Source organism: Triturus cristatus, chromosome 3_1 (genome assembly GCF_964204655.1).
Source record: "Triturus cristatus chromosome 3_1, aTriCri1.1, whole genome shotgun sequence".
Classification (NCBI taxonomy): domain Eukaryota; kingdom Metazoa; phylum Chordata; class Amphibia; order Caudata; family Salamandridae; genus Triturus; species Triturus cristatus.
In genome coordinates, this window is record NC_140583.1 from 925300608 (window position 1) to 925325641 (window position 25034).

Below are 25034 nucleotides of genomic sequence, written 5' to 3' on the forward strand. Positions count from 1 at the left end.
GCTGAGGGAAATCCTCAAGATTGTCTCTTGTTGTCCTCACACACCCCTAGGGATGTCATGCTTCATCATCGGGCGGGCGCTCCTAGTTGGGCCGGTGCTGCAATGCCCTACAGGTTCCCCCAACGGGTCACTTTGGTGGAGATCTTTTTGTTGTTAATGCGTCTGATAAGTGGGGGGGGCAGTAATTGACTGCTTGCTTTTGACCTGGGCAAGCAGAGGAGGGCAGGTGTTCCGCACTCTTCGTGTGCAAGCAACGTAACAGCTGTGTGCTAGCCCTTGACTTTTGGGGCATTAATTGATTGATTTACGGGTTTGGACGATCATGTTAATTTTGAAAAAGTAGGTAACTCCCTCTAGAAGAGGGGGCCATCTTGTAACATATTATAGATGGGGGGTATGCCCATTCCCTTTCTGGTCCTGAAGAAGCACCATGGATCATTTTCAGACCACAGGGGTGCAAATTGCTTTGCCCAATTTTACCTCACCTAAACATATTGGGCCACTGAGGTACATCATACCCTCATAGTAGCCTTAACCATCTCTGGTTTTCAGATCTGTCAGGGGAGTCTTCATACTAAAGAGTGATTTGATATCCCTGAGAATGTTTTAATTCACAATCACTGCCACCCCACATATTTCTTCAGGCACTGGATAAGCCATACTGTAGCGTGTAGGATGTCCATAAGGGGTGCCAGTGTGCTTTCTTAGGGGCCATTGAATAAGGTATTATCAACAAAAAGATGTGAGAGAATAAGGGTTTCAACAGCATTTCTGCAGTAGCTTTCTGGAAGAAATATGTAGACTTTCTTTAGACTTTCTTTGAAAGCGATTGCTGGTACCAGGTCGTTTTTATATTTTTGGCAATGTGTTCCTTGCGGATGAGATGTTGTCCAGGGTGAATCCAAGTAATTTCACATTTGGTGAAGGTTTGGTTAGATGCCATCAAAGGTAATGAGATTGAGCCTGGTTTGTTCTGTATCTTATTTGTTGATCTGGCTTGGTTGGGATGATCTTCAGGACAAGAATTGCGAAGGAGCAATCATTACATCAAACACCATGAGCAGTGAAGTTCATTTGGGGCCTCACCAACATAACTAGAGAGAAATGGTGTGAGTTAAATGTTTTTCTTAACAAATTAATTGAGCTCAGGTTATTTATTCAGTCGGTATTCAGTTTTAGTCATCACAATTACAGATTCAAATAATCCATTAGACGGTATTTCAATACAAGATTAAAAATTCCACATTACTGAGTATTACAAATAAAATAGTGAAAATACAGAAAGTATGTTCCATAAAGGAATTCTCCAATCTAGATTAATAGAGTTTAGGCATAAGAATGGTAGTTACTTCAATAAGCAAAGAAAGGTATCAGTTCAGAAACTCAAATGAAGAGTTCTTATGAGAGAATGGAAATGCATAGGTATGGAGCCTTTGCACTTAAGCATTAGAGAATTTTTAAAGTGGGAAAGCATTCTTAGCTGTAAATTGGCAGACATACATATCCTCTAAGTGGAAGATGAGAAAGGTTTAGTGGGGGTCTCTCCTGAAAGAATCCTCTCTGCTCTAGGAGCACACACTGATGTAAATCTGTAAAAATATAATTCCAACAATTGATACTTTCCCCGTACCTAATGTCCAATAAGGTCTGAGCAAACCATGAGAGCAGGTGAACTGCCTGGATTATCATGTCTATACATAGGATCCAGATTCATATCCTTGAAAAGATAAATTGTCCACATCTTGTTGCTCACTTCCTGCCATCTCTTCTTCTCCCGGTGAGAACCTCACTATCAGTGCCTAATACATAATAAATGGGTCTTCAGTAATCAAAGGCTTCTGGAAAATTACATCTGCAGTGGAAGAGAAAAACATCTTGTGCTAGTTAACTTTTAAACCTAGCATGTAAAATCAACATTAATATGACATCAGTGGTCAGGCTAACGTCAGTCAATATATCATGTTACATCCTTTATGCTTACAATGCCTAAGTATGATTGACTACTACAAAAATTGCATTTATTCTACGAGTTATTTAGAATACAATTTTGCACTTTCCAGTCAAATTTGTTTTGTTTGGCAAACAAGGAAATTCGCTCTATCAGTATGTATGACTGTTAGGCGGCATACATTGATTTATGAGGAAAATTTAGTTTGCCCTCTTACTCCTGCAGAAAGTTCTGTAGTAGCACATTACAACAGGCCTTCTATCTTTAATGTTCATTTACAAGTTATATTTTTTGCAACTTGCAAGTTTTCTAAAAGTGCTAATCAACAGCTTTTGCATTTATAGAAGCTTCAAAACGTTCTACGTGAGGTACAGGTTCACTATCAGTTGTCTAATATGGATTTAATGGAACTTCAATTTACAATTACCTAGTTTTCATCTTTCCTCCTCACCACATAAGGTTGACCTGAATGATTTTTTGTGAGCACTTGCATAACCCTGTATTGGTGTGTAAGTCTGGGCTATAGACAGAAAGGGTTGGATTCTAACTTTATGGAAGGTTCTTGTTTGTTTTCATGTTGGCTATTCTTGTATCTATCTTCAACTAATTGGGTGATATGTTTGTGGTTTAGAAATGGTTTCTACAACAAGTGATGATGGTCAGTTATATTTCACACAGCAGTATGATGTATGATACCAATATAACAATATAACTACAATAAAACAAGCCAAATGTGAAAAAGGGTATGCCCAGACATGGGTCCCCTGCTCACTATGCCATTGGATTCAAGCTTGCCTGGCTAATTAGGGGTGAAACCCTGAAATCAGCGCTAGGATGCTTGTTTACGGTCCAGGGAAGACCTAGCCTGGCAGTTCAGACTGGACTGTTCACATGGGAAGTGGGGTCCAGACTGATTTGCATATGGCAGGGCCCAACTGGAATCGCACGGTGAGCAAAAAATCTATGGATTTAGGCCCAGATCTCTGTACCTGGGTTGAATGTTTCACAATGTTCAGCGTTCCGTCCATCATCTTTTTTTGTTGCTATAGCCGCCCTTAAGTGGGAAGGGTATGCCCAGACGTGGGTCTCTGGCTCACTATGCCATTGATTTGAAGCTAGCTTGGCTGATGGGGTTGTGATCCCCTGAAACCGGTCCCAGGATGCTTGTTTCTGGTCCAAGGAGGAACTGGACAGGCAGTTGGGTTTAGACTGTTCCCATGCAGAGCAAGGTCAAGACTGATTTGCATATGGCTGGGTCCAAACTGGACTGGCATGGTAAGCAAAAAAAAAAGATGGATTTAGGACCAGATCTCTATACTGGGGGTGAATGTTTGACAATGTTCAGTATTCCATCTATCATCTTTTTGTGTTGCCACTTTCTAAAAGCTAAATCATAAGGGACACTGTTCGATGTAGAGGGTGCGAAGTGTCGCCCCGTCTGAAAGAAGAAGAAAAGTGTTGAGTAGGAAAGATCTAGAAGGGGAGAGTGAAAAAGAGAGAGGCAAAGGTTCATCCCCAGTATCAAGGATCCAATCCCGAAGGGGAGGGCCAAGTCTTGCCTCTTAGTTGCCCTCACACACACTGAAGGATGTCATGCTTCATCATTGGGCGTTTTGCTCCTTGTCGGGCCGGCACTGCAATGCCCGACGGGCCCCCAAAGGATCTCTTTGATGGAGATCTTTTAAGAGAAAAGCCGTTAGGTGAGTGCGGGTGTGTGGGGTGGATCCAGTGAGAATAATGGTGAGGTGCGTGCAAAAATAGATAAAATTACCTAGGGGTTTCCACTGGTGGGCTCTTTAATAGTGTGGTACCCCTGGTAGGTTAAAAAACCCGAAGGTTGGTGAGTTACAACAAGGCCTAATGTGCCAGTGTGATTTAACACAAGATCAACATGTTTCATGCTTTAATTGTCCTAATGATCAGTAGCGTTTCTTCAGGACCTAGCTAAGAGTGGTGAATGTGCACGACAAAGAAGGGAGAGGTTCCAGAGTGGTAACCCGCATTGGTGTGAGGTGTAGCTTGAGGTGGACAGTGGGGTAAGTATCCCTACAGTGGTCTGCAATCTCAGTAAGTAGGTCTAGCCCAAGCCTGAGAAGGTACCTACATGCGATGAAAAAGAGGGAGGGAAGAAGGAGAATAAAAATTCATGTGTCAGGCGCCTCTAGGCCAACATGTGCATTTGCACAGATTGTGAGGTCGCATCACTGACAGCATGACCAGACCAAAAACAGGCGAACATTGAAAAGGACAAAGGAGCTTGCACAGAGTTGCACTCAACTTCAAGTGGTATCGGCAGGGAGACCAGGTGGCGCCGTGTCAAATATAGGCGTTATGGAACGTGACTGCGGCACCCTGGGTACCCTGCCCGCCCACCGGTGGTTGTCGCTGTGGGCGTGCACCCTCCTGGCAATCAGGGGTTCAGAAAGATAAGTGACGTCCACCGCCTGGTGCGCAACCCGCCTGGAGAGGTGGCCGGTGTTGAGCCCCATCACAAGGCGGGCCGCACTGGCCCTGCGGCAACACCACTACATCAAGTGTTCAACCCAGACTACCCGGGAGGTGTTGGCGAGATATAAGTACATACATAAAGCATCACTGATGGAATCGCAAGTATGGGCTTTGCTCTGCTTACCCTCACAAAGCAGGGGAGAGAGGTCCCACAGCTAGTTACCGCTGGTTTCTCGCACCCTATTGGCTGTATTTGGGGGAAAGGAAGCAAAAAGCAGGCAGAGTTATAATGAACACCGGCTCCGGCTATGTGGGGCCGCTGTCTTCAGTCTAAAGCACACAACATGGTAAGCGCAGGTCCCCACCATGACGGTGGTTGTTTCTCACGGTTACATCGGGTTTGGTTCCTGTGCACCTACCCTCTACCAGCGGCTGCCTGGAGTGAGGGTATTGGGAGACTCAGCCTACTATTCATAGGAAGCTGGGTTGTGGAGGAAGGCGTCTCCTACTTCCTCTCTGGCGTACGTGTAAAGCCTAGTCAACCGTGTAGGCTTTTCGCGCATGTGCAAGGGAAAGTGTCCGAGGGCAGAGGTGCGCATGCGCTGAGAAGGGGCCGCTGCTGTGCAAGAGTTAACAAAGTAGTGGCACAAGTATGATGGTCAGATAAGCCCCACTGTGGCCATTGAGCTACCCAATAATAAAAAAGATTTATAGCGTGTGAATAGTCTGTCTCAGAAGAGGTGTCTCATGATATTGTTCCAGTGTTTGCTACTCTGCAGCATAGAATTCCTGGGTGGCCTATTCCTGGTCACCCCAGTGTGGGGAGTGTGCATAAAGTCACAGAATATAGAGAACTGTGTGCTCGTGTCTCGATGGTGCCCCAACCCCACGAGAGATGAGGGAACCGTTGGTATAATCAATTGGAGTATCGTGTGGGACTGAGCGGGGTGTACAAATGGTTGATCTGCCCCTGGTCATAGTGCCAGGCAAGTGGCAGGTGTCATATTGTTCATTACCGGTGTCCCCAGTCTCGAGCCCAAGTCTATAGTTCTATCCATGGTATTTCATTGTTTAGTCCATGAATATGTGTCTGTAAGCGAAACACCCACCGTTGTTCTTGACTTAATAGGGCTTGTGTATCCCAAGTGGGTCTTGCTTCCAGGACTGTCCATGTCAGTTGGTCACAGTTATGACCCATCTCGAGATAGTGGTTGGTCAATTTATTGGCTGTTCTTCCCCATTGTATGGTGCTCTTGTGCTCGTATATGCGTATCCTGACTGGGCGTGACGTCATGCCGACGTATCTCAGCCCACAGGGGCAGGTGATGAGGTATACGCAGTTCTTGGTGTTGCAATTGGTGTGCCCCCGTTGTTCCCACGTGAAATTACCCAGAGCTAGAGTCTTCGTCTGGGTTGTGGTAGGGCAAGCATGACAGTTGCCACACGGGTAGTGCCCTGAAGCTGGTGGTAGGTTCCAGAGAGTGGTGTTCTGAGCGTTCCTCCTTTTGTTCAGTGGGCGTGTATTGACCAGGGTATCCCGAAGGTTGGACGTCCTCTTGAACGCCAAGCGTGGTTTTTCAAGACTCAGTGCATCGGTATTCAAGGTTTTCCAGTTCCGTCTGATAATGTTCTTCACTCTGTTGGACAAAGGTGTGAAGGTGTTGACACATGTGAGGATATTGCTTGATTCTTTCTCTTTGGTTTCGAGAAGGGCCTGTCTGTTGTTATTTCTTGCCCGTTTCCTCACTTTTTCTACCACTTTCGTCGGGTAATGCCTGTCCAGGAGATTCTCCTCAAGATGGTCAGCCTCTGTTTCGAAGTCCCAGGTGGTGGTGCAGTAACGTCGTATCCATAGGAACTGGCCATACTGGAGATTTTCACGTAAGGCCTTGGGATGATGGCTCCAGAAGTCTAGCAGACTGTTACAATCAGTGTTTTTCCTGTGCAGTGTTTTCCTGAGTATGCCCTCATCAAGGATGATCTTGAGGTACAAGAATGGGATGGTGGACTCACTTATGGTATAGGTGAACCGGAGGTGTTGATTGAGTCCATTGATCCACTCCAAGAAGGAGTCGCATGTGGTCCTGAGTCCTCTCCACAGCACCAAGACGTCGTCTATATACCTTTTCCATGTTATAAGGTTGTTCTTGTATGGGTTGTCATCGGAGAATATATTACTGGCCTCGAAGGATGACATGTACAGGCCTGCCAAGCTCGGCGCAAAAGTGCTGCCCATGCTGGTGCCCTGTACCTGATGAAAGACCGACGTTTTGTTAATAAAAAAGTTGTTCTTAAGGGCTATGGTGATCAGGTCGATAATTAAATCCGCTGGGGTGTCGGATTGTAGATCTGTTTCCTTCAGAAGATGTTCCACATCCTCAATGGTGGCGTCCTGGGGGATATTAGTATAGAGTGCCTCCACATCCAGGGTGAGCAGAAGGTCAATGGGTTCGATGTTCTCCTCATTGATGACTTCTATTAGGTTAAGTACGTCTTGTGTGTCCTTGAGTTACGCCGTGGTGGCCTGGACCAGGGGGGGCAGAAAATGGTCACTGAACTGGCTCTGTGGTTCCAGAAGGGAGCTGATCCCGGAGACTATCGGTCATCCAGGGTGGGGATTCACCCCTTTGTGTATCTTCGGGAGTACGTAGCAGTACGGCATCCTTGGATTGTCGTTCACAAGAAAGGCCGCTTCTTGCAAGGAAATCCAGCCCTCTGTGTTAGCTTCGTTCACCAGGATACGGATCTATTTTGAGAGTCGTTCCATTGGGTCTTTGCTAAGTCTCCTATAGTATCTGGTGTTATTCAGTTGTTTGTCGCACTCTGCCTCATAGTCTTCATCATCCAGGAGGACAGTGGCACCCCCTTTGTCCGCCGGTTTGATGATGATGGTTCCATCCTCCTTCAATGAGTCCAGTGCCCAGCGTCGTCGATTCGGTAAGTTGTTGAAAGTCGCGCCCTGTTCCAATCGGTTGGCCTCTTTCAGTACAGCTTTCTCAAAAGTTATGACCTCGCTGGGGACCATTGATGTTGTCGGTGTGAACTTAGATGGATGTACCAATCCAGAATCTTGATGTTCCGGGGCGGGTCTTCCTTGGAAGTACGCCTGTAGTTGTATCTTCCTGAACAGTTGGCGAAGTTCTTGATTCATTCTGAATTTGGCCTCTTTAGACGTGGGAACGAAGCCTAGTCTCAGTTCCAGGGCTGAGATCTCCTCTTCGCTCAGAATTTTCTTCGACAAATTAACCACTATGGTCTTGAGTTTGTCATGCTCCTGGTTCGTCTGTTGTTGTCCGGCGTCATGCCATTGAACTTTCTTCTGACCTCTTTCCTCTACCTCGCCCCCTGCCTCTGTACTGAAAAGGAGGTGGTGGGTTAGGAAAGAAAGGCTGTGGGTAGCCCGGTTGTGGGTAGCCTGGTGGTGGTCCTTGAAAACCAGGGTACCACATGGGGCCCTGGGGTGGGTATGGTGTATGGTGGAATCCATACATGGAAGGTGGTATGTGTGGTGGAGGGGGAAGTAGTCCAGGTTTATTCTGGTTTTTGCCCCAGCTCCTGTCACTCGAATTACTGTAGGCTGACCGCCCTCAGTTGTTTGAAGACAATGATCCGTCATCCGACAAGGCATCCATGTCAGTGGTCTGGTAGTCGTCTTTAATGTAGGGGTAGATTTTCTCCCTATCACATTTTTTCACATCTTTTTGCAGTTTAGATACTTTCTGCTGGAGGAGGTAGTCGCAATGGTCGTTCATCTCAGTATTGATCTCCGCCAGGCGAGATTTGAACGTCGATATGTTAATCCCTGCCTTGAGACTTTCTAAAAGCAACATTTCTAAAATAGTAATGTGAAATCCAACTACACCTGTTAGTAGAATTTACCACCACAATTCTAAACGTACCAATCATAATAAAGCCACTCCATTCTGACCAGAAATTACCACTTAAAAATATATAAGGGCATTCCCAATGCTAGCCTAGAAGAGAAGTAGGCCTCACAGCAGTGAAAAACTAAATAGGCTGTTTGTCACCACCAGGATAAGCCACACATAAAGGCACATGTCCAATATTTTACTTATGCAGCATCCTGCCCATAGGACTTCCTAGGGGCTACCATAGGGGCGACCTATGTGTAGTAAAAAGGGAGTTTAAGGCTTGGCAAGCAGTTTTAAATTCCAAGTTATTGTGGCAGTAAACTGCGCACGTAGGCCCTGGGGTGGCTGGCCTGATATAGGTTTTAAAGGCTACTTCTGTGGATGGCACAAGCAGTGCTGCAGGCCCTCTACTAGCATTTAATTTTCAGGTCCTGGGTATATGGGATACCACTTTACAAGGGACTTACAAGTAAATCAAATATTCCAAACTGGTGTAAGCCAATCATACATTATTTAGAGGAGAGAGCAAATGAACTTTAGCACTGATTAACAGTGTTTAGGTGCCCAGAGTCCTAAAGCCAACAAAGAGAGGGTCAGAAAAATAGGCTCAGAGAGTCAAAAGGTTTGGGGATAACGGTGTAGAAAGGGCTAGGCCCAACAGGTAGGAAACATGAAAACTTTCTGCTCGATGCATATAAAGAAAATAAGCTACAAAAATATCTTCCAGATTATCTCTGTTTTGCAAATTACATTACTTTAGGATAAGGTCCTGATTTAGAGTTTCCCCAACTAATTTAGTGCCAGACAAGCAATAGAATCCCATCAACTGACTCCACGTTGGCTTGTAGATGGAATACTTCCTCTGATGACCCTATGGAGTAGTGACTGTCAGAGAAAGGACTATACACCTTCTATATAATTAATGGTGAACAGTGTAGAGTCTTCTTTTTCCGTGTCCGTCACCGCCAGTGGCAAGGGACAGTAAAAACAAGCATTGGCATAGCCAATAGGTCTCGCCTTTGGGACCTTATAAATGTTTAGCCATGCAACAGTTAATGTTACTGCACCAAGGATATTGTGCTGGATAACTAAACACTTAAATGGTCCCAAAGGCGAGACCTATTGGCTATGCCAATGCTTGTTAGCATTTGAGTGTGATTATAGAGGTATGGGCAAAACCGTTTAGGGCCGTTCCGTCCAGAATTTGATGGCCTGTGGTGTTGAAAGCACTGCTAGATAACAAGGGTATAAGAAGTCGGGAATGGGCACAAGTGAAGGGTATGACATGAAATTCCAAATGTCAAAATCATAAAATGTGTGATTTAAGATATGGATGTCGTTTAAGAACAAATGTGTTATTTTCTTGAAAGTTAAAAACAACCAATAACTGCATTGTAAATAGAGACACGAGTTTTCCATTTTTACTATAAATGCTTCCCTCTCTTTATTTAAAAAATCACAAAGAAGTAGAGGTTAAGGGTCTGATTTGCAAAGGGATTTACGTGTAGTAAAGGTACAAGTGTGGAGTCTCTGCACTCTGGGCAGCCTCTCTGTCCAGCGCACTGCAGTGAGTGCAGTGCGGAGATTCTGCCATGAGTGAAGAGACATGTAACTTTATTGCATATTAGTCCCTTTGTGATTTGAGCCCTAAGCCTTCATTTAAGGGTCTCACCATATGTTCAATCATGTCTGCTAGATCAAACGTTATGCATATAATCAGAAGCCCTAGTATTAAAACATACCATCTTGTAATGTGCCATACATTGTCATTACCTTTTCTGTTTGCGAAAGGCACCAGTTATCGAAAGTAGTAAAATAAACTTTTACTGAACTCACCTTGGTGAAACTGCAACGTTTGCTGCTGCTTATTGAGGAGCATAAGGGCTGGTACCCAGCTAATGCCCCGTGCGCTCATTGAGAAAAGTGTGGGGTGACCAGCAATATCAAAGGAGAGGCAGAACGATCTAAGAGTATGAGCATAGACAAGAACAGAGGAGAGGATAGGATAGTGGAATGAAGGGTCCCAAACACAGGAGAGGGTTGAGTAGTCGGTTACAGGACAGGCAGTCAGTGCGAATGGAAACGCAGGGGAAACTGTTGGATGAAAGAGGCAAAGATTTGATGAAGGGAGGATGAAATGGTTACAGGGGGGGCACAGGGTGGATTAGCTACTTTCATAAGAGGAAACGTTTGTTAGGAGGATGTTGTGTTAAATCGTAATAATGTAACTACGCAGGGTTGAGGCGAGTGAGGACTTGAGCACTGTGGACTAATTATAGTGTTAATCTTGGAGCAGATGTAGCAGGGTGAAGTCATGAGCAGGTAAGGATGAACAATAGAATACTGATAATTGAAGATGATGGAGAGAGTAAAGAGCTGAAGGTTTGCACAGAGCGCTTGTGGATGGTGAGGTAATGAGGTCCTGGAAATAGATAGATTTGACACCTCCTAGATCATTATGCAGTGTATGAAGGGCTTGCTTATTAACCAAGAAGTTAGCAGTGAATATGTGCTTTCGCCATTTATGTACTGCTGCACTCATTTACTGTTATGCGCTCTTATTTCAACTGTAATTCATGGCTGAGGCCTATCTTTGGTACAAGGTGGATAATGAAGCAGTTGTATGAGCTGTAGTGCAAGACTGAAGTGAGGTCTTTATGAAGATCACGTGGAAAGCAGTGAGAGCAGTGGGGTCCTGTTTTCTACAGCAGATGGGTACATGAGAGAGCGATCTACAAGGAGGCGAACTGATTTGCATGTGAAATGTGTGATGTCAGATGGAGCGATGATGGGTTTAGATTTGGATAAAGTGTTTGAAATTAGCATAAAATTGAGTGGCTTACCTTGCTTGTGGGTGGGATTAAGGAAGGTGTCATTTGAGGAGTGATCAGACAGAAGTGGAGACACTGCCGAAAGCATCAGTAAAATATTTTGGCACGCTATGGTCACACCAGTGAAAGCAGAATTGTTTGGTGAAGGCAATAAATAGGTGTGTAGCATAATTTCCGCCAGCTGTAACTGAAAGCCATTACTATATAGTTACAGAGACGAATGCGTTTCCAGATGTTTGGAATGAAAGAGGCTTATGGTGCGAGTCCTAATGAGAAAATATCTTGTCATCCATAATAAAACACTGACCAAGGAGAGTAAGATCACATAGGTATGCTTTACTAAGGCAATACCTAAAACAAAACAAATGTTAGATTGGTTTTGAAATAACAGTAAAATCATGAGTCTGAGTCTTAGGACCTGGAAGGCCAGTGCAATCAGGAGTGAAATACGGACAGTATTGGAGCATGCTAGTATAAACTATGTTCAGGATCCTTTGAGACACCTTTAAAAATACATTTTAATACAAGTAAAAGGGATAGCTCCTTTCCGCTCCTAAAGCGTCTTTTTTTTAACGCAGAACAAAATGCTGTATGGTGCTCTGTAAAACACGTTAGCGCCACCTGGTGTATTTCATGCAATACGGCCCCAGAAATGTTCTGCCAAATGCAATGGATCTCCGTCACATAAACAAAGGCAATAAAAATCAAACATCAAAGCGGCGAAAGTGAAAGTAATCGAGCAGAGCATCAAAGGGCTGGGTGAGAAGGGAGGGGGGAATGCAAGGGTCAAAGCGGCTAAAGTGAAAGAAAGCTATAGAGAAGGGAGGGGGGAGTGGGAGCAGCTGTGCACGTGCATGTGATCGTGCACTCAAGGTTTAGGCCAGCCAAAAGACTGTGGGTAGCACTTTGAAAATCCCACATACAAAATGTCTCTTCGAGCCTTTGGCTCAGCGAGACCTAAAAACAATAATGACCCCCACACCCTGGAAGAAAGCTCTGAGGGTGGGGGGGTCATTAGTGTTTTTTTTTTTTAAACAAACTCCAGCTTTGGGAGTATATTATTGAAAAAGAAAAAACATTTGAAAAGTTTGATGGGTGTCAGTCATGGCTAACTGTACCAACCGTCAAACGTTTCCTACATGACTGCAGTCCCTGTCAGTGAGGAGTTGTCCAAAACAAGAAGGGAGTGGCCCCACTAACCAAGAGATGGGGTACCAAATACAGTATATAGCGTGGAGTTGTCTACAGGACTGGCGGACAGCTCTAACTTTGGTGGGCCGAGGTCCCACTGGATGGTGGAGACATTGTCTTCCGCCACCCCGACTGAATACCAGGCTCGAAGATTATTCATTTTTCGACAGTGAAGCTCCAGCCTTAATGGAAGCTTTCACATCTAAAGGCTGCTCATATATTCTGGAAATATAAACGAGAGAATATTGTCCCTGTTCCTTATTGTTGCCCAAGTTTTTTTTAACGAATTTAAGACCCTTATTCCTGAGGTTGTGCATTACCAGCTCCCTCAGTGCTAAAATGATTTGCTTTAATTGCAGTGACACTCCGCTATTAAGAGGATTCATAAAAACATGTTACTAAAAATATTACTTATTTATAATAGGAAGGATCTCTAATCAAGTAATTAATTGTCCACTCTTACTGAACTGCTGTTTGTTTGAACTGCTTGAACGAGGCACATTGTTGTTATTAACTCTTGCTATTGATTAACATTCTTTTCCGTGATTAACATTCTTTTACTTTCTGTATGGAAGCCTCGAGCTGTTACTTCTAATAAATATGCCCTTCATGCCAGTTCATGAGATGCCAGCCATTTGTTTTTGTATGGCAAGATTTATCTATTTAATTTGTTATTTTCGAATATCACGAAATTCTAACTAAGTTTTATTTTTGGATGGTTATTTGCTTTGTTCGAATATTGTTGTACTGAGATGGTTGTTTATAACTATTCGATACATTCATTCAATCATGTATTCATTCATTCACAAGAGAAAGCAACATGCTGAAATCATCCATTAGTATGAGTGATTTTCAAAAAAAGACATTTTTCACGATTAGGATTTTATTATAGCATTCAATCGGGTGTCACTTATGTTATTGTCATATTGTGATGTTATGTAGCCTCTCTTTTCACCTTTCACCCCGTGGGCTTCCCAGAAGCCTCCCTCTTTTTTCACTTCATTTTACTGTGGGAAATACATAGTTATACTTTATCATCTCCATGCTGAGGACTACCAAAGCATAGCTACCTGGCTCTAGATTACCCTAGGAGCATCACAGACATCTCAGCCAAAACGTTTTGTGATCTACTTTATATGATTTTCCTTGAAATCATAATATATCTTCCCCTTAAATCTGACTCGGCTTGTATAAGACATATCACTCTGTATTTACGACAAGGTTGTATTTACAACTCACCATCATAAAGTTTGAACACCGCTGTAGTCTTCTCTTAGATCCCCTCTAAACCTTTTAGCTATACTAAAGTATTAACAGTGACATTTTTTGATAAAAGTCAAGCTGGGCAGTAATTCAAAGTAGAATCCTTTTAAGATTCCTATGTCACAATTCCACTTCAGCTTAGGACCCCCTGCTGCTACCACCATGCATATTGCATCTTCTTCTCCACGGCTCACTATCCTACTCTGAAGCACTTGCACTAAATATCACTACATATCACCACCATCCCATATGGCCATCCAGATTTGTTCATTCAAACATTTACCTTGTTAACCTCGACCTAAGGACATGTGTCTCCATTAAAACCTCCAGGATACTACCCGAAGTGGGAAGATGCCCTTGGCTTCTCAACTCATTCACTGCTTTACCATCACTCACATGAGTGTTTATACCACCTACACCCACTTCCACATTCATACATTGTTTCTGGGACATATGTATGCAGAAAAGCTCAAGAACTGTAAAACTAATACAATTATATATGCATGTACATATTGATAAAATGCACAGAATTAAAGCTTTGTATTAACTCATTTATTATCTTTTAATCTGCAGCTTCTCCAAACACAATACATTGGGGACCTGTTGAGCTGACAGTTGTATTGACTGTGCTAATTTGTGTTGCATCTGTAGCATCAATGCTAATGATTTGTGTTTGCCATGGACGCCACTCCAAGTACAAAAAGGCAAATCAACAACATTCTGAAGAGCTGCTATCCGAGTACAACATATCTAATACAGGGAAAGCTCTAAAAGAGCTCTTCTGTGATATGTCTGCATCTGGATCTGGATCCGGTATGTATGAAGTTATGTAAATAAAAATATTTCTATATGCTTGTTAAATTATAATGCATAGGATTCCTCATGAAATGCACCAGTAAACAAGTACCAAAACTGTATAGTTTGAGTTTTTAGTAGATGCTTCATCTGTGAACAACACTGATAGTGAGATACAGCAACTAGGTATTCAAAATGAGCTGAATATCATCAGCATACTAGTGGAAATTTCTAAGGGCCTGATTTAGATTTTGATTTAGATTTTGGCCAAGTGGGAGGAAGACTGTAAATTGCGGGCCCTTCTGCCCATTAAGCTTGCGGCTCCTCTGCCCAATCATGAGTTGGAGGACACTCCTGGTTTACCCTGGCAGAGACTCTGCTAGCTCCGCAAGTGTACACCTCTGACACAGTGGTCTATCTGCCAAAGGTCTTCAAGGTCTCACTGCCGGTCATTATATCCTATTTAGGGCAGGGCAGGGCAACCATCATTTGCTTTCCTTGCCCCTGTCTGCCATGCGCTGCACAGGAAAATGTAGAATGGTTCCCAATGATGCATTGACCTGAACTGATACAGTGTCCCCCTGGCACTCCTTTGGGGTTGAATTTGATCAATTCACCAATTTTATTAATCAGAAAATCAAACGATATTATGAATGACTTTCAGTCAAGTATTCACAGTAATGTTTCTTTAATTATTGATTCTTCATAATGAATTAAATGTAGACAATCCATTAATTTGATCAAATCCTCAATGCATTTCAGACATAATTGTCCTTCATCAAGAGGTAAATTTATGCTACAGAATGAATGAAAAAATTGTTCAAACATAATCAATTAATAATATATATCTCAATATTGACACCATTAAATATCGTGATCTAATCCTGTATGATGGATAAGTTAACCTAACTCAACTGGATCTGCTCCTTCCTCTCCAACAGAACTCAAAGATCAGATGCAGAGTACCCCAAGGATCCTCCCTCAGCCCCACGCTCTTCAATATCTACATTGCCCCCCTCGCAACCATCGTCAGAAAACATGGACTCAGCATAGTATCCTATGCCAACAACACCCAGCTCGTCCTCTCCCTCACCAAGGAACTCAACATCACTAGGCACAGTTTTCAGGAAGGAATGAAGGACGTTGCACACTGGATGAGCAGCAGCTGCTTGAAGCTCAACTCTGAGAAAACAGAAGTCCTCATCCACGAATCCACCCCCACTGCGTGGGATGACACCAATACAAACAGACCATGTCTCGAGATCATACCTGACTCCTCTCTCACCATTAAAAGACAGATCAACGCTGTATCCTCCACATAGTTCAACACCCTCACACCCTCTGCGTACTCCACAAGACCTTCAAAAGGATCCCACTTGAATCCAGGAAGACCGTCAGCCAAGCACTCATCACCAGCAGACTGGACTACGGAAAGGCCCTCTACGCCGGAATCAACAACTCTCTCCTTCACAAACTCCAGACCATCCAGAACGCCGCAGCCAGACTTGTCCTCAGCGTCCCTCGACATGACCACATCACCCACCACCTCCGAGACCTCCACTGGCTCTCCGTCAAAAAATGAGTGACCTACCAGCTGCTCACACAAGCTTACAAAGCCCTCCACACCACCAGACCTCAATACCTCAATGAAAGAATCTCCTTCCATGCCACCAAGAGGAACCTCTGCTCCGCTGACCTAGCCCTGGCCGAAATCCCCTGCATCCACAGAGCCAGAACGGGAGGCAGATCCTTCTCCTATATCGCAGCCTAGACATAGAATGAGCTCCCCCTCAGCATCAGACGAAGACCTACACTGCAAACCTTCAGAAAAGACCACCAGGCTTGGCTCTTCGAATGACCTCGGAGCTGCCTGAAACCCCATCCCCCCAGTGCTTTAAGACCCTCACGGGTGAGTACTGCGCTGTATAAACCCCTGATTGATTGATTGAACTTGGTTGTGCTCATTTGAAATCTCCTGCATTAAACAAATAATCTCACTGAATAACCCAAGACAAACAACAAAGACTTATGTGCATTGTCTGTACCCCAAAGTGGTAACCGCATGCTTTACAAGGCATACATCATAAATCATAATAACAAAAAAGTACTCATAACACAAGTTTTACCCCAAACAAGTTAATGTAAAACATCATCTGAACACGTTTGTTGCAATGGAAAATGAAAGCTGCTCAAATGAACAGTGTGAACGTGTAGAATAGATATCAGCGCTAAATCACTTGTAATAACTCTTCTTATTGCGGCGTGATCCCCCATGTGTGTAAACATAAAAAAACTAATCATGTAAAAACAGAATTCTTACTGATATTGAGTATGCTATTTAGTGCGTTTGTATTAAATAAACAAAGAGTAGCGCCATGCAGATGGCATTAAGATGCAAAACTCATTATTGTGTGTCTCTAGTTCTAGTACAATGAAAAATACAAAAGTCATCTTTTAGCCACAGACCCCTCAACTTTTAAATATTTCCCAGGTGTCAGATTGGATCCGGAAATTTTTCAGCAGCACCTCTGCGTGCCGGACAGTGGTGCCATGTGGTTCTGTTCCAATGCCATTCTACTCTGGAAATGACACGCAGAGGCCATATGGGTGCCACTCACACATGCTGATGCCAGTTCCTTTCTTTCACCACCTCCTGATGTGGATTCTGAGGTTCCTCTAGTATCTAAATTCTACAGTGTGTAGGTGATGTCTTTTCCTAAAAAAGACAGGTTTTAGGCCCTGAAGGGACTGTTGAAAGCAAATGTCTGTGACAGATCTCCATCAGGTGTACCTGTGGTGCCTTGGGTTAAGCAGCGGCTCCATGGCCTGCAATGACTGTGCGTCGATGAATCAGAAAGCCATCCGAGACTGTGAGGTGAAACTTTAAATTGCCAAGCATAAGAAGACTCCTTGCCAAGACCACTCTTAAGTCGCTGTCCAAGTCCAACATTTGGTTCTGGTCCCGTTCCCTGTCAAGGAGTTGCTGAAGCTGCTCATGAGTCCAGGCTTCATCGCATCTAAATTGACCAGTAAGGCTAAAATAAGCATTAACATCTAGGCAGGATTTGGACCCAGCTCTGTGCTTGCATTCACCTGAGCAGGCATGGGGGCAGCACCATGTATCTAGTTCACGCTCCTGGAGTAAGATCCCACAACTGGTTCTGGCACAAATTGAGTTTCTGGGGCCGTCAGCCACCCCACAACAGATCGAAGAGTTCCATGCAACATTGCTCTGGCTCTTTGGTGCCTTAGCAACTCCTTCTGGTGTGTGTTTGGCCCCATGGGCCTGACAGGCCCTTCACCTTGCAGTACCACCAGCGGATTCACCCCCAGAGCTAATTGGACTCTCCTGACTCCATCCTCAAGCCTCTAGCCCCAGTCCTGAGAGTCTCCAGCACTGCGGTCCACACCGGTCCCCAAGACACCGATACCGATTTGATCTATGCTGGGCAAGAACATTCCAATAGTCCTGTCTGACTCAGAAATGGTACAGGTCTGACCTTGCGCAGCACCGCATCCAATAGCAGTTGAGGTGCCGCTTCCTCCGTTTGCTGAACCACCGTCACAATGACAACAACACACCTTATATTCTCTTTTTTGTACAGACTCGGACGATGAATAATATGCTGGCGATGAGTTTGCTAAAGCCCTATCATGAACCCCAATTGGTATGCTGACATGCAGGAGGCTACTGATCTCAATAGCTCTTCTGAAACAGACCTCCTCGTACCATCTGATCTAGTCACAGAGGATCTGCTTACAACGCCATAGTAATGGATAGGGTGGCTGAATGTGTTGAGCTCCAGCTCACCAACTTTGAGGTCAACACTAATGTATTCACGAAAGTTTTTCAGCTGGAGCAAACATTTTCCAAGCTTATCCTGCCATTTAACAAGGCCTTATCAGACACCTTATCAGGGTCAAAGGCTAAACCTGCTCTGCACACCCTGCCAACCACTGGATTGCATGATACCATTGCCCTGGACCTGGTGATTCTGTCTTCCTATCTCAGTACCCCTTCCCTGAGACTTTGGTGATCAAGTGTCTGCAAGTAGAAACAATCCCAAAGCTTTCCCATCTACCACCCCAGACAAAGAGTCCAAACTTGCTGAAACCTTTTGTAAACGAGTAGCTTCATCTACCAGCTTGATGCCTAGGTCTGTGCATGCCAGCTGACTGCTTGGGCCCTATTCCTATACCCTTTGGGATTGGAGGCTCAACTCCTCCTAGATGCCTCTGAAGATCTCCAACCTTTCCTTCCCCAAGCCATTCAGAATGGCCGGTATGCAGCCAAGTTCATGATTCTTTGTGGCTTGGACACCACCGATTCCATCATGCTGGCCATCGGTACCAGTGTTGGCATTCGCTGCCAGACCTGGCTTCGGTCTACCGTTTTATCAGGTGATGTCCAGTCATCCACTATGGACAAGTCATTCGATGGGACTCCCTTGTTTAGGGACAAGGCACACTCTGCTCTCAAGCAGCTCAAGGAGAGCAGGGCTAAGGTAGTCTCCTTGGACTTATCTGCTCCATCTCACTATCATCATCAGCCCTACCGTATCTCTCACTGTTTCTGCAGAGGTACCCCATACCACCAGCCAATCCAACCCCAGAATGATGCTCAGCATGTTCATGGCAGTGATGCCCTCTGCACCCACAGCTCAGTCCACTACCTCCCTGCAATCCCATCCGCAAACACCTTTATCATGCCCTCAGTGGAGCACGGTGATCGGGTTGAGGCAGGATCCGATGATTTTTGCCATGTTGGTAGCCATAACATCAGATAGTTGGGTCCTGGAAATAGTTTCGAAGGGCTATGCTCCCCCTATCTTTCCACACAATAATTCCTTCTGCCTTCTCCCCAATGACTGACAAAGGACCATCTTTCTGTTTTTCAGCAGGAAAGGGGCTATTGAGAGGGTGCCTGCACCAGAAGTAGGATGTATTCCTGCTACACCCTAATGCTAAAAAAGGACTGAAGTCTCCAATGTAGTTTAGAGTTGTGCCCTCTAAACACCTTCCTTCGGAAGGAAAAATTAAAAATGGAAGAAATTGGCCCAGGTCTTGTCTGTCTTAGATCGTAGAGACTAGATGATAGTGTTGGACCTTCAGGACACCTATTTCCAAATACCTGTCCTGCCAACCATAGACATTATCTGTGGTTTGTGGTTAGATAGGAACATTTTCAGTTTTCTGTTCTCCCCTTTAATCTCACCATTGCCCCTAAAGTGTTCTTAAAAATGTTAAGATGGTGATGGCAGAACATCTTCGGAGCTCAGGCTTGCCAGTCTTCCTCTACCTCAATGACTGGCTGTTGAAGGCAGGCAATCATCAACCACCTCCAGACTATGGCAAACCTCCGGTCATCTTTGGGGTTATTTTCATGCCTTTCCTCTGGGAAAGAGAGTCCAGGACAATAAGGCAAGAATTCTGATCTTTCAGCCTCTAACCTGGATTTTAGTGAGGTCGAGTCTGAGTTTACTAGGACTAATGGCTTCCTGCATCCTGCTGGTCGAGGATGCCACGTGGCATATGCAGACTCTCTGGTGGGATCTGAAGTCTCAGTGGCCCGACATCAAAGAAACTTCTCCGACAATGTTCAGATTTTGGAGCAGACTGCAAAGGATCTGCAATAGTGGTTGTTGGACTGCAATTGTGTCAGTGGCAGATCACTCTTTCTTCCACACCCAGAGATGACATTACTGGCCAATGTGTCTCTTCTGGGCTGTGGTGGCCACCCGAGTCTGCGTTAATTTTATTGTTTGATTAATTAAAATCATTACAATCGTTTGAAACATAATAAATAGACAATATCATAAAAGACTATAGGCTGAAATACAATGTTTTAAAAAGCACAGTAATTCTTATCCAGTAGCTCACCCCAGAAGAGAAGGATTTGATAAAGGGAATCTCTCGAAACTGCAGTGTGCCTATTGCTGAGCAGGTAAATTAACATTCATTTAACAACAGCATTAATACAGATGGCAATCTAAAAGCGCTAACTTGCAACCATACATTTCTTATCGACAAAACATGTGAAAATCTTTTGGGGAGAGATTGCATATATGCTAAAGTGTATATTAATAGGGGACTTCTAATCCGTTACTTTGGTGGCAGAAAGATTTTATGGATTTGGCCTAGTGTTAAATGTAATGCATCATGTACAAAGAATTGCTATGGACAGTAGATGCCAGGGCCGAATAATTTTTACCATAGTTTTAGCCTGCTAAAACAGTAATGAAAAAAGTGGCTGATGTGTGTGGGCAAACTAATGATCTTGTCATTATCTACAAACAGAGACGTAACCCCAGTGGCAAAAATGATTAAAGTGCAGCGGTGAGGATAGTGGTCTCAGTGTAGCTAGCAAGAAAAGACAAGCTGTTTAAAATAGCCCGTATACCATTTGCCGAGTGATTCGACTTTTCTGTGTTTCTAATTACAGGAGTAAGTTGTGAACTTTTGAGTGTAATTGATGGGTTGAGAGTCATTGGTTTCAGCAAGGACCTTCTAGCGGCATTAAGAGAGGGGCGGCAGCACAGGAGATGTAGCCATGATTCTCGCTTAAAATTACATAGCCTGCATGCCCCCTTCTTTCCTGGTTCGACCCATGGTGGATTGAAGTCTGCTATTGGAAGATCAAGGAGTCGCATACACATAATGTCTCTTAACACTCGGAAATTGGTGGCTTTTGAGAGGTATGGCTGGGGTCTCCCAGCCAGATAGGAGCTATTCGGAGGGACTAGAATGTCTGAGTAGTTTAAGGTTGCAATGTTTTGCTGAAATGAGGCTGAGCATAGCTGCCTCTTTATTGCCTTCTTCCAGGTCGGGAAAGAGATGGTGCTGGACGTTAATGAAGGTGATTCGATTTGGAAAGATGTAATTGCTTTCTGTAGTTATGATGCCATGGATTCCCTAAGCCATCGGAGATGACTTTCAGACAGGTCTTAAGTGAATTTTCTGGCACTTTCAGCATACGTATATAGTATTTCAGGATGTCAGCCTCACAGGTTAGAATTTGGTTTTTTGGGCTGAATTCAAGGCGGGTTCTGGACCTACAAAGTTGCCTGGGCATGTGAAGTGCTTTTTTCAGACCTGCACACTGCACATGTTCTCGACTCAGAGCACAGGCCCCAGGAAAAGCCTGGTACCCATAGTGTAGTGCTGGGAGGAGGCAAGCTTTTATGACTTTTAAAAATGGAGCAACAGAAACTCTTTTTTATTTCTTACTGAAGCAGGCGAGCCCATATGCAATGGCTGCTGCTTTCTTTTTTAGCGAGTCTAAGTGGAGGTCTCTGAAAACCAAGCCCCCAACTGCTGTTTTAATGGTCATGGCCCCCATATGCCAGGAAAGTAGTTTCTTGTGGCGGCGGAAGGCCACAACTTTGGTATTGTCCTGGTTGATTGTGAGATAGTTCTTTTCATTATATTTGTGGCGGCTACTCAGTGCTCACTGTATGCCCACTTTGGTGTGGCCTATTATTACGATATTGTCTGCATATTGGAGGATGTGTAGAGTTGACTGGCCTTGTCGTGCATGGGACAGACCGCTGTTTGCCAAGGCTCTGTCCGGGTCTGCTGTACAGATAGATTGAAGAGCAGTGGAGCGAGGACTCAGCCTTGCTTCATTCCACCTTGGATGGAAATTTTGGAGGTGACAGTGTGTAGTCCTTTACTCTTGCGGACCCATGTTTCTAAGTAAAGAGAGACTATGTCCCGTGGAGATTTGAGGGGAGTACCCCACATGGTTAATTTCCTTTTTGAGTGTGGGAGGATCAACCTTGTCAAAGGCAGTACTGTCATCGATAAAACAGCAGAGGTGCGGTAGCTTTTTTCTTTGGGCTGCTTGGTGACTTAGGACAGCAAGTGTGGTGATGTTATCTGTGGTTGATGCTGCTGCTCAAAAGTGTGTCTGAACAAATGGAAGAACATCCTTGTCCAGAACCCAGGCCTCTAGATGTTTAAGTAACAGTCTGGCGTATACTTTAGCTTCTACATCCAACAAGGCTATCAGACGGTAGTTAGATGGCTTTGTTAGGTCTCCCTTCTTGAATATAGGTCGTAACGACATGCGTTGTAAATGGAATGCGTGGTTCAGATGCATACGTTGTTCCACCCGCGTTGCAGAGGCTACGTGTTATTCGGCGGTCGTGGTATTTACTGTTTCCTGGCAGGAAGACTGTTGGGTCCTGGCACTACACCATTTTTCAGTGCCTTGATGATTTTGCAAAACTTGGCCAGTGTGGTTAAAACCTGCAGGTCTCTTGTGGGCTGCTCAGTGGCCCCCTGTTCATCCATGTACCCGGACCCAGTTGGATTGTTAGTGTACAGCATTGTGATAAGAATCACCCAGACTCTTTCCTGGACTCCATTTTCCTTAGTTGAATTTGAAGCTTTTAATCTGTGAATGTAATTCAAGAAGTGGGCGAGGCTTCTTTGCTGAAGCATTTAATGCATCTTTCATCATTCCTTTTCTTCTAAGGGTATTTGTATTTCCCACACTGGTTTTTATATTCTTTGTGCAGTTTAATGATCACCATTGCAGTTTTGATGGTAGGATTCGACTTGTGGATGTGCAAGGACCGTCTTAATATTCTTTGTGAAGTAATAATAACATTGCTGCACTGTTGATTGGTCTGCTCCTTTCCTGTTGCTATTGGGGGATTCTTGCAGCCCCCATTAGCTTGTAGAGAATTCATAAGCTCAGAGGTCAGTCTGCTCAATGTGTTTTGAGTGACACCCTGAATGCTGTTGGTGTAGACAGTAGTCACCTTGTGAAGCCACTTAAACACCATTGAGATGTCTGCAGGCCTCCATTTAATCCGCCTGACTAGTTTTGTTGCTTCAACCCATGTAAAGGAGCCCGCTGCTCAGTATTTGGGTGCCATGGGAGCTTCTAGGTTCATGGGTAAAGTCAGGGGATTATGATTACTTTCTCACCTGCTGAGAATCTCAAAGTTGATGAGATCGTTCGCTAGAGATTCGGACAGAAAGGTGTTGTCTATTGTTGAAATTTCTTTGAAAATGGGGGATGTGAACTGAAGGTAGGGAGCTTGAGACTCTAGAGCTCGTTCAGCAGAGATTTATTTTAAGGTTTTCAGCAGATTGTTTATTTTCCCCCTTCCTTTGCTTCACGGGTGAAGATGCTGGCATTTCCCAAGTCCCTGATGTTGAAGTCACCTATAAGCAGGACTTCATGTGAGGCGTGGTCCAGAAGAATAGCTTCAAGGCATCTGCAGAGGTCATCAGTTGTTCACTGTTTTGATGCTTTCTGCACATTATAGTAGCAGTTTATCAGCAGCAGGGGAGTCATTGTATGACAATCTGTAAACCCTGAGATTGTTGCCGCTTGGAAAGCTGGAGGATATTGGTTGAGGGGCACGACTCCGATGTTGCCGGTTTGCTTGATGAAGATTGAGAGACCCCAGAGGGCCGGCCTATTAAGTTGGTGCACTTTGCTGACCCAAAGAACTCGTAACAGCTATGTAGAATTGTTGGAGTGAGTGCCCAGGCTTCCTGTAAGCAAATGATATCGCTTTTATTCAGGAAAGCCACTGCTGGTTTGCTTGTCAGAATCAGAATCGACCTCAGGCCTGCCACGTTCCACAACTTGATTATGATCTTTGGCTCTGTCGTGAACTTCTGGGATTGAGGAAGGCCTGGATGTTGGTGGCTAGAAATAATTCTCTTGGGGGGAAGTTCCCCAACTGATTCCTCTCATCGTTGTCACTGATTCTTGTCTTTCATCTAACATTTCTTCAGCTGTGGGTGCATGATACTTCTATTGAGTCTGCAGCATTAGAAGCACTTGGGAGCCTATCGTGTGTGACACCCCACACCCCTCTCTCAGGATGCTTTTGTGCAGCCTAGTGGGCTCAATATCCCACTCCTCAAAGGTCCTTGATTCCCTCAGAATAGCTTCTTTGAGAACATCTCTTTTCCATGAGGTTATTGTGGCATCCGAGGTTCTTTTTCCTGGAATCTGAGTTGAACTTTACAGTGATTCGTTTGGCCAAACTCATAGTAGTCTATGGTCTCTGCATGTGTACCTTCCCCTTGTCAGAGAAAAAGGGGCTTCAATGCCTGTTGGTGTTGGAAGAAAGGCAGTCTGTGTGCACCTTGGAGGTGGCTTGAGTGTCTGATAAGTACTTGCTTGTTGGAGCACTTTGACCCCAGTAGCTTGACAATTGGTCTTGGTGTTGATTACAGCTGATTATCCTCCTTCTTTTCCTTCAGTCATTGGACATAGAGTTTTGATGTTGATTGTGGCTGGTTGTCATACATTCTGACCTCGTCGGGTGTGGGTAGGTCAACTGATTAAGTGGAGGTGTTCTGTGATGCCTTTCGACTCATGTCGTATGTCCATTTTAACTGGGTCACTGGGTGAGGGGGCATGGGCATGATGGATATTTAGGCTGTTACTTTCAAGACCCAGGGGGCCATTAATGAGGGGTGGTTTGTTAACTGGGTCGGTGAGACTAAAGATTGTATTAATCCTAGTTTCAACCATTTCTGCCCTCGCTCCAGGTATTGATGTTGGAGCCCAAGGCTCCTGACCGTTAGGCAATTGTCACAGTGTCCTATGGACCCCTGTGATTTCATTTGAGCACTTGGGAGTGATGTCAGTTCGCAGTCCTTCCCCTACTGTATCGTGCGGAGCAATGTTGTCCTTTGTCTCTGATGCGCATC

At 44.4% G+C, this 25034-nt stretch overlaps 1 protein-coding gene across 1 annotated transcript in view; it reads left to right on the forward strand.

Moving 5' to 3' along the window:
• The window catches only part of ACVR1C (activin A receptor type 1C), a 595098-nt gene that overhangs the window by 273294 nt on the left and 296770 nt on the right, over positions 1-25034 (forward strand). Inside the window, exon 2 of the mRNA XM_085646221.1 lies at positions 14127-14366. Coding sequence (XP_085502347.1) covers positions 14127-14366 — 240 coding nt within the window. The remainder of the gene's footprint in view (positions 1-14126; positions 14367-25034) is intronic.